Source organism: Nematolebias whitei, chromosome 9 (genome assembly GCF_014905685.2).
Source record: "Nematolebias whitei isolate Nwh7 chromosome 9, NemWhi1, whole genome shotgun sequence".
Taxonomy (NCBI): domain Eukaryota; kingdom Metazoa; phylum Chordata; class Actinopteri; order Cyprinodontiformes; family Rivulidae; genus Nematolebias; species Nematolebias whitei.
Window position 1 is genome coordinate 13,417,156 of NC_056506.1, and position 9,630 is coordinate 13,426,785.

Consider the following 9,630-nt stretch of genomic DNA (forward strand, 5'->3'; position numbering starts at 1 on the left):
GCTCGGGAGCTGCTACAACCAGGCCCGGGAGCTGCTACAACCAGGCCCGGGAGCTGCTACAACCAGGCCCTGGAGCTACTACAACCAGGCTCGGGAGCTGCTACAACCAGGCCTAGGAGCTGCTACAACCAGGCTCAGGAGCTGCTATCACCAGGCTCAGGAGCTGCTACAACCAGGCCTAGGAGCTGCTACAACCAGGCCTAGGAGCTGCTACAACCAGGCCTAGGAGCTGCTACAACCAGGCCCAGGAGCTGCTACAACCAGGTTCAGGAGCTGCTGCAGCCAGGCCCAGGAGTTGCTGCAACCAGGCCCAGGAGCTGCTATCTCCAAGCCCAGGAGCTGCTACAACCAGGCTCAGGAGCTGCTGCAGCCAGGTTCAGGAGGTGCTACAACCAGGTTCAGGAGCTGCTACAACCAGGTTCAGGAGCTGCTACAGCCAGGCCCAGGAGCTGCTATCTCCAAGCCCAGGAGCTGCTACAACCAGGCTCAGGAGCTGCTGCAGCCAGGTTCAGGAGGTGCTACAACCAGGTTCAGGAGCTGTTACAACCAGGTTCAGGAGCTGTTACAACCAGGTTCAGGAGCTGCTACAGCCAGGCCCAGGAGCTGCTATCACCAAGCCCAGGAGCTGCTACAACCACGTTCAGGAGCTGCTACAACCACGTTCAGGAGCTGCTACAACCAGGCCCAGGAGCTACTACAAGCATGCCCAGGAGCTGCTACAACCAGGCCCAGGAGCTGCTACAAACAGGCTCAGGACCTGCTGCAACCAGGCTCAGGAGCTGCTACAACCAGGCTCAGGAGCTGCTACAACCAGGCTCAGGAGCTGCTACAAACAGGCTCAGGACCTGCTGCAACCAGGCTCAGGACCTGCTGCAGCCAGGCCCAGGAGCTGCTGCAGCCAAGCCGAGGAACTGCTATCACCAGGCCCAGGAGCTGCTACAACCAGGCTCAGGAGCTGCTAAAGCCAGGCCCAGGAGCTGCTACAACCAGGCTCAGGAGCTGCTAAAGCCAGGCCCAGGAGCTGCTACAAACTGGCCCATGACTGATGCTACCAGCATCAGCGTTTTTTTTCAACATAAACGCAAATGGCGAAAAGAAATGTGATGCTAAGTCGACCGATGACTGAAGAAGAGTTTGAGGAGATAAAGAAAGCCTTGGATTTGATGTCTGGTGAGATAGCAACAATCTCACAGCAACAGAAACTCATAATGGACTTAATGGCAGAGGTTAAAGAATTCAAGAGACAGCATGTCGAAAAAGACAAGTAGATAGCTCTCTTGGAACATCGTGTGGCTGAATTAGAACAATATAGTCGAATGAATGATGTTGTAATTAGTGGGCTGGAAACCAAGCCACGATCATGTGCTCGGTTGATGATGCAGACAAACACTAATGAAGAAATGGATGAAGACCAGGGATCCCTTGAAGAACAGATAATAACATTGTTCAGTTATAAGGGCATTGCCAGTGATAACAGTAGTATTCAAGCTTGTCATTCTCTTCCACAAAAAAACAAAGGAGTTAAACCAGCCATTCTAATTCAGTTTACCAATAGGAAACATAAACATGTGCTCCTAATACAAGGGAGGAAACTAAAAGAATCCAATGTCTATGTAGATGAACATCTTACAAAGATCAATGCAGAAATAGCAAGATGAACACATTTTCTCGGAAAGCAAAAGAATATACAGTCAACATGGGCCACAAACTGTAAGGTGTACATCAAATTAAATGGTCCACCTGAGGAAGCCAAGGTTCTGCCCATCAGACAAATGGCAGAGCTGGATAAATATCAGTGATATAAAAAGATGGAACAATGTAACTTCTGCTCAAGTTTGTGAAATCCAATAATATCCACATGAACATGAAGTAAACCGAACATAATAAGGAAATGATCAAACTTGTATTGACTGGAACTGAGTACAATTATGAAAAAAACAACTAATTGAAGAACTGGACACCTTCATTTACATTGAAAATGAAGTAGTAGATATAGAAAACAATATTTATCTATGGTGGAAATGTATTTTAAATATATGGATACTTACGAAGACTTAGTTAAAAATATACGTGAATAGTATGGATGATACAAATGTTTTCCATAAATCAAAGATTGTGAATATTATAATGAAGAGCAATTTAATGACATTAAAATAGCAAGCGGATGTTTCTCTATCATTCATTTTAATAGTAGAAGTATAAATGCAATTTATCTAAAATAACAGACTATTTAAAACAGTTGAACATAAGTTTTAGTATAATAGCAGTTTCAGAGACCTGGTTAAATGATGAAAACATAAATAACTTTCAAACAGAAGGATATGGATTATACTGTATTATATGAATAAAAGTAATATAAAAGGTGGGGGGTTGCTTTATTTATTAATACAGAAATTAAATGCAAAATTAAGGATAATATGTCAATAGTTTTTGATGATGTAATGGAAATAATTATGGTTGATATATTAAATGAGAACTCTAAAAATATAATAATCACTTGTGTCTATAGATCACCAGGTTCAAATATAGAGCTATTTACTGATAAAATCATGGAGCTCTTTGAAAGGAGTTGTAACAAAACATTTTGTGTGTGTGTGTGTGTGTGTGTGTCCTTGTTTATGCTACTTTGTGAGGCCCATTTTTCCAACTTATACTGCATTGTGAGGACCAACTGCTCCTTATGGGGCCCAAAGCCCGGGCCCCATAAGAATCAATCAATCAATCAATCAACCTTTATTTATACAGGTAAATCCCATTGAGCCTCGAGGACTCTTTTACAAGTGAGACCTGATTTCAACAAAGAAAGATGACAACAATGGACAACAGCAACAACAATAAACAGTTATAAAAAAGCATACTACAGTTTTTTTTTGTTTTTTTTAACAAATAGGATGGCTAAAAGGAAAAGGTAACAAAACAAAAAACAGCTAGATTCCAAGACAAATGTAGAAAACTAACAACAGGAACATGTCTGCGTTGGTTCTTGCCATGAACTTAACAGATGTTTAAAGCCACTTAGAGAGGTCAAGGTCGAGAGCTTCAAATGTTTTTGTAAGATATTCCAGGAAACAGGAGCGGAATAGGAGAAGGACCTTTTGCTTAGTTCAGTCCTCATTGAGGGAACACTGCAGGTGATAATGTCCTGAGAGCGCACTCCGTAGCTGCACTCACGCAGAGACATGTAGGAGGAGATGTATGAAGGCAGCAGACCAAGAAGTGATTTAAAGATGAAAATATACCAGTGAGAGAGTCTGCGTGAAGTTAATGATGACCAGTTAACCAGTGAATACAGTGTGCAGTGGTGGGTACGATAATCACAGCCAGTTATGAATCTTAGTGCACCATGATAGACAACATCCAACATCTGCAAGGTTCTTGTAGGAGCATTCATGTAAATAATATCACCATAATCAATTGAGGGAAGGAAAGTCACAGATACAAGGCGTTTTCTAGCATTCAGGGTTAGACAGGATCTGTTTCTGAAAAAGAAACCCAGTTTAACTTTCAGTTTCTTTACCAAGTTTTCCACATGGAGCTTAAAAGAGAGATGTGAGTCGACCAAGATACCCAAATATTTATAGGAATCAACAAACTCAATGGGGACACCATTTGAGGATAAAATTGGAGGAAGAACTGCTGGGACCAACTTCCTATTTGAAAAAAGACTCCCTTTGGTTTTGTCGGCATTTAGGACAAGTTTGAGGTGAAACAAATCAGTCTGGATGATGTTGAATGCAGATTTCAAAAGCTGGAAAGCCTTAGCAACAGTTTTAGCTCGACAATAAACAACTGTATCATCAGCATAGAAATGTATGGATACATTAAGGATGTTTTTACCTACATTATGTATGTAGATTGTAAAGAGGGTGGGTCCTAAGACCGAGCCTTGTGGTACACCATTGTTAACTGTTAAATAACTGGAGGAAATACCATTATGTTGAATACATTGCCTGCAATCTGAAAGATAGTTAGAGAATGGTATGATCTGAGAAACCAATTTCTGAGAGCTTATGACACAAGATGTCATGGTCCACAGTGTCAAAAGCCTTAGGCAGGTCTAAGAAAATTGCAGCACAATAATCCTTAGCATCCAGTGTTTCAACAACGTTATTAAGAACCTTCAGTGAAGCAGTCGTTGTGCTGTGTTGTTTCCTGAAACCAGATTGATGGAGAGGTAAGATGTTAAATGAGTCCAAATACGTTTTGATTTGAGAGTGTATCAGTTTTTCTAGAACCTTGGCTAAAATGCAGAGTTTAGAGATTGGTCGATAATTGTTCAGTGAGGTGGGGTCACCTCCCTTCTGCAAAGGAAGAACAAAGGCTGTTTTCCAAGTGTCTGGAATGGAATTTTGGCTTATAGACAGGTTAAAGATGTGGGACCAGTACTGCAATGATATGAGTGGCCAGCCTTAAGAAATAAGGTGGACGTTCATCTGGTCCTGCAGATTTTTTAGAATCTAGACCTTTTAATATTTTATATACCTCACTAACTGAGAACGGGGAAAGAGAAAAGGTGTGATTTACTGAAGATTGACGTAGGAGAGATATGAGTTGTAGAAGTTTGACTTTATGGGGAAGTGGGTGATTTTCTATTAGTAACTGTGTCAAATAAAGAGCTAGATGCAACAAAATGTTTGTTGAAACAGTTCAGGATCTCGTGCTCATTTGACACAAAAACAGATTTAACAAGAAGTTGTGATGGGAGGTCAGATGATTGGGAGCTGCCGGAGAGAGATTTGATGGTTTTCCAGAATCTTTAGGGGTCATTTAGGTTTTTGGAGGTCTGAGATAAAGAAATAGTTACATTTTGCGGCTTTTATGGAAGTTGTACATTTATTCCTCAGCTGTCTAAAACTCAACCAATCAGTGTCTGAGCCAGATTTTCTCACTACAGCCCAAAGCTGGTCTCTCCTGTCCAGGAGGTCAGAAAGTTCAGGAGCAAACCATGGGCTGTCTCGTCCTTTTATTCTGAACTGGCGAAAAGGAGCATGTTTGTTTACAAAATAGATTAAACTATTATGAAAATAGTTCCAAGTGATGTTCATGTCATGCCAGTGAAAGTGAGATAAATTCCAGAGGAATGATTGCTCACAAAAAAACATTTCAAATCCCTTTTTTAAATTAATCTGGGCTTAGAATGTGGAAGTTTCATATCTCTGAGAGTCGCTATTACACAGTGATCACTCAAAACATTAGGCCAAAGTCACATACACCCAGAAAACTCAGAGTCACTTCATCACCAATGACCCATGGCACATGTGGAAGGGCATCAAGTGCATTATGAACTAAAACATCAGGGATGCACAATGCCGCAGGGACCTAGGGACCTAGGGACCAAAGGACCAAGGGACCTAGGAACCAAAGGACCAAGGGACCTAGGAACCAAATGACCAAGGGACCCAGGCATTTCTCCTTCTGCCTGGCTCCTGAGTTAGTGGGGACACTGCCAGCTCTGTGGTACAGAGTCCTGATGACTCCTAACTTGTGCTCCAGGGGGTGATGGGAGTCAAACTGCAAATACTGGTCAGTGTGGGTGGGTTTGTGGTACACTTCCGTTTGCAAATGTCCTCCATCAGAAACTTGGACTGTACTTATATAGTGCCTTTCTATCTTATTGAGATATTCAAAGAGCTTTACATAACAATCTGTGCCTCATTTACCCATTCATACAGCTCTATACTAGATCTCTGCAAAGCTAATTGAACAAATCATTCTAAAGAGATTAATCAGTGCTTTATCACATTCATACACCGATAGGACACACATCGGAGGCAGTGAGGGGTTCAGTGTCTTGCCCAGGGACACTTTGGCATGTGACTGCTGGTGAATTCGAACCCCCAACTCTTGTAGTGGAGGACGACTGCTCTAACCACTCAGCCACAGCCGCCTCAAAGTCCTGAGACCTCACAGTCCAAGAAAGCCAACCTTCCATATTTTACATCTTCTTGTGTGAACTTTATATATTTATCCACAGAGTTGATGTGATCAGTGAAATGTTGGACTTCCTGGAGTCAGGCAGAAGGAGAAATCCCACACAAGACAGGCCCTGGAACAATGTGGATATCCTAACTGAGCCTTCCTGAAAGCAGAGAAGAAACCCAAACAGGACTCCAGCCAGACATCAAGTGAAAAGGAGGAACCTAGACCAGTGGTCATTCTGTATGTTGCGGGAGTTTTAGACAAACTGTGATGTTTATTTTCTAAATATGACATCCCAGTGGCTTTCAAACCCCAATATTCATTACAGCAAAAACTGGTCCATCTCAAAGTCCCAGTCCCCCGACACAAACAGAGTAATATTATGTATGCTGTTCAGTGTCAGGAGGGCTGTGACCAGTCTTACATCGAGGAAACTAAACAGTCACTGGCCAAAAGGATGGCCCAGCACAGAAGAGCAACATCATCAGGCCAGGATTCTGAGGTCTACACTCATCTCCAGGCCAGCGGTCACCCTTTCAGGGATAAAGATGTTCACATTCTTTGATAGAGAGGAACGATGGATTGAGAGAGGAGTGAAGGAAACCATCTTTGTGAAAAGAAACCATCCATCAGGGGCAGAGGCCTCTGTGTCCAACTTTCTCCCTCTTACCATGCTGTTTTTGCTAGTATCATTCAGCCCCCTGTGAATATCAAGCGGCCATCAGAGCACTAACAATCAGTTGTTGGGCTGATGGTCCTCCTTTGCTAGTTTTGGCTGTCACCAGCCAACTGATACACTATGAGCAGGTATTATTTATAGACCCATTTACAGCCTACATCAGCAAGAAGCTACGCCTTTTGGATAAAATACGAAATGTTTCAACATTTTTTTTTTTTTTTTTTTAATCAGTCCAGAGGACCTGACTTAACTTTGTTAGATTTTTCTACCTGGATTACTGAGCATGCATCAGGATATTAAATTGTGTATTTTTATTTGTTTTTATTGTTTTTGTTGTGCTTTGGCAAAATTGTATACTTACTGTTAGATACTGTGTACTGAAAATGTTTGAGCATAAGTAAGGATGCTCACAGCAAGTCTGAAGTGTATGTTTGTTTACACACACTTTCAAGCAACATTCGTTATGATATTTCCTGATGTGTGCATGGAACCTGGCATATGCAACCTTTTTGTCTGTACACACCACTGACACAAGGCCCCAGGTCGTTTCAGTTGTAGCTCCTAAGCTGTGGAACCAGCTGCCTCAGTGCCAGACAGACCAACATTTGGTGCTTTAAATCTCCTCTTAAAACAATCTTGGCTCACTGGATTTTATTACAGCTTGAAAATTAACATTTTATTGTGTATTTTAAGGTTTTAGAATTAATTTTGTTTGAATTTAATGTGGGCAGCACGGTGGCGCAACAGGTAGAGCTCCTGCCTCTCAGCAAGCAGGTCTCTGGTTCAAATCTTGCAGGGGCCTTTCTAGGTTGAGTTTGAATGTTCTCTCTGTGCATGCGTGGGTTTTTTCCGGGTTCTCCGGTTTCCTCCCACAGACCAAAAACATGCATGTTAGGCTGATTGGTAACTAAATTGTCTCTAGGTGTGAGTGAGTGAGTGAATGGTTGTTTGTCTCTATGTGTCTCTGTAATGGACTTGCGACCAGTCCAGGGTGTACCCCGCCCCCCACACAGTAATTCCCGGACATGGGCACCGGCGACCCCCGTGACCCAAAATGGAAGAAGCGAGTAAAAGATAATGGATGGATGGATGGATGGATGGATGGATGGATGGATGGATGGATGGATGGATGGATGGATGGATGGATGGATGGATGAATTTAATGTTTTGCTTTTGTTCGATTATTGTTGTCTTCTCGAGAATTGATAAATTTTGCACCTTGTTAAAAGTTTTTTTCTTAAATGTTGACGATTGTGTTATAACATGGAACCTTTCCTGGATGCACTCAGTATGTGAGGACTGCTTTGCTATTCTATATCATAATTTTAATTCTACATCCTAATATCTCCTGTTTAATCAAGTTAGGAAGTTAATACTTTTAAACAAACAGTACACTAATCCCTGTGTTTTCTTGATGTTTATCCAGCAGTAGATACATAAATCTCACTTGAGGATCTGCTAGACGTGTTGGATCAGGAGAAAGGTAAAATCGGATTCCATCTGCAGCTCCGGGCAATGTCAAACCACGGATCAGTAGAATGATCAACATCACATAGGGAAAAGTGGCTGTGAAGTAAACAACCTGAACAAAGATTCATACAGGTTAGTTTCCAGAATTGTGTTTAGGTTTAACTGCAAGTGAGAGGAAGGTACAGAAAAAAATAGTGACATTGTATTATCAAACCTATGAGCATCTCACCTTTCCTGATGACTTGACACCTTTCCAAATACAAAAATAACAGATAACCCAGCTGAGTAAAAGACATCCAGCTAGGTCCCAGCGCATACCGCCCATTTCTTCAATACCTCCAGACAAAGACAGAACTCTCCTTCTGTTTTCATAAGAAAATAAAATGTTTACAGTTTATTTTTAGGCCTCATAAACACTATTATCATTTCAGTGAGGTACTTACTGCCAATACTCATTAACTGATGACGTTGCATTTTTGTTGGCATGACCATAAAATGATTCATTGAGGCGGTTATCAAAACAGTTCCCTGCAGTGACAAAGTAAAACTGATGACAAGTGAATTCAGTAGAAACAAACAAAATAAAAGTCTAGCACGTCTTGAAGTAAGGCATATCACCCACCTTTCCTGCCACAATTTTAGACTAAGAACATTTTTTACTGTGCAATAAAGGTCAAGGTCAAGGTTTCTTTATTGTCATTCGCATCATATGTGTTACATGTGGTGGAACAAAATTGTGTACACAGGGTGCCAGTTACAGCCAACAAAATTATAAATTGTAAATTTTATGGGGCAGCTGTGGCTGAGTGGTTAGAGCAGTTGTCCTCCAATGCGAGTCTCGAACCGTGCTCGAGTTTTCTTCTACCAGACCGAGACCTAGGTTTTAGACCGGGCCAGAGTTCGCCTTTTTGTTTCGTGACAGAGTTCGATGGTGCGTTCACACCTCCCCAAATGAACCGGACTTCCTAGGAAAATGGGCTAGAGTTTGGGACAAAAGGGCTGGGGTGAATGCACCCTCAATGTCCCTCCACATGCTCATTGGGTCTTGTGAGGTGAATTGACCCTGGATCTTCTGTGCATATGTGGCTTTGGTTTTTTAAATACCACCAACCAAAGGAGCAAATAAAATAGCAAATACCAGCAAACAAAGAAGTGGTTGCTTTGGTCAAACCTGGAAAATTATCTGATACAATATCCCAAGATGTGTTAGCACTCAGTTTGTGAATGACTCTCAGCTACTACAATGACTTTAGCTTAATATCTGTATATTTTGATGAGTTAAAGCCATTTTTTTATTGGCTAAGTTGGATGAAGTTAGGAACTCACTGGACTGTAACTGTTGGAGACTAGAGACTTGAAACAGTGAGAAATAGGCATATTTTCAGTTGAAGTCACACTAAAGTCTGAATGTCTTTTTGTGTCTGGTAACAAATGGTACCTTTAACTTGTCAGATCTCCAACAGTCTTGAGTCTGTCATTTGTACCTTTACGATTTTCTATATATTACTTTGTATATAAATGAATAAACAAGTATACACACACACACACACACACACGTATGT

General features: G+C 41.6%; 2 protein-coding genes across 2 annotated transcripts in view; one reads left to right on the forward strand and one right to left on the reverse strand.

Annotated features, from left to right (window-relative positions):
- The window catches only part of LOC119414954 (sodium channel protein type 4 subunit alpha B-like), a 326,309-nt gene that overhangs the window by 57,545 nt on the left and 259,134 nt on the right, over nucleotides 1-9,630 (forward strand). The window lies entirely within an intron of this gene.
- LOC119414955 (sodium- and chloride-dependent GABA transporter 3-like) overlaps nucleotides 1-9,630 on the reverse strand; it is a 41,502-nt gene that overhangs the window by 24,365 nt on the left and 7,507 nt on the right. The window contains exons 5-7 of the mRNA XM_037682072.1: nucleotides 8,512-8,596; nucleotides 8,298-8,430; nucleotides 8,046-8,180 (exon numbers count right to left, since the gene is read on the reverse strand). Of these exons, the coding sequence (XP_037538000.1) occupies nucleotides 8,046-8,180; nucleotides 8,298-8,430; nucleotides 8,512-8,596 (353 nt within the window). The remainder of the gene's footprint in view (nucleotides 1-8,045; nucleotides 8,181-8,297; nucleotides 8,431-8,511; nucleotides 8,597-9,630) is intronic.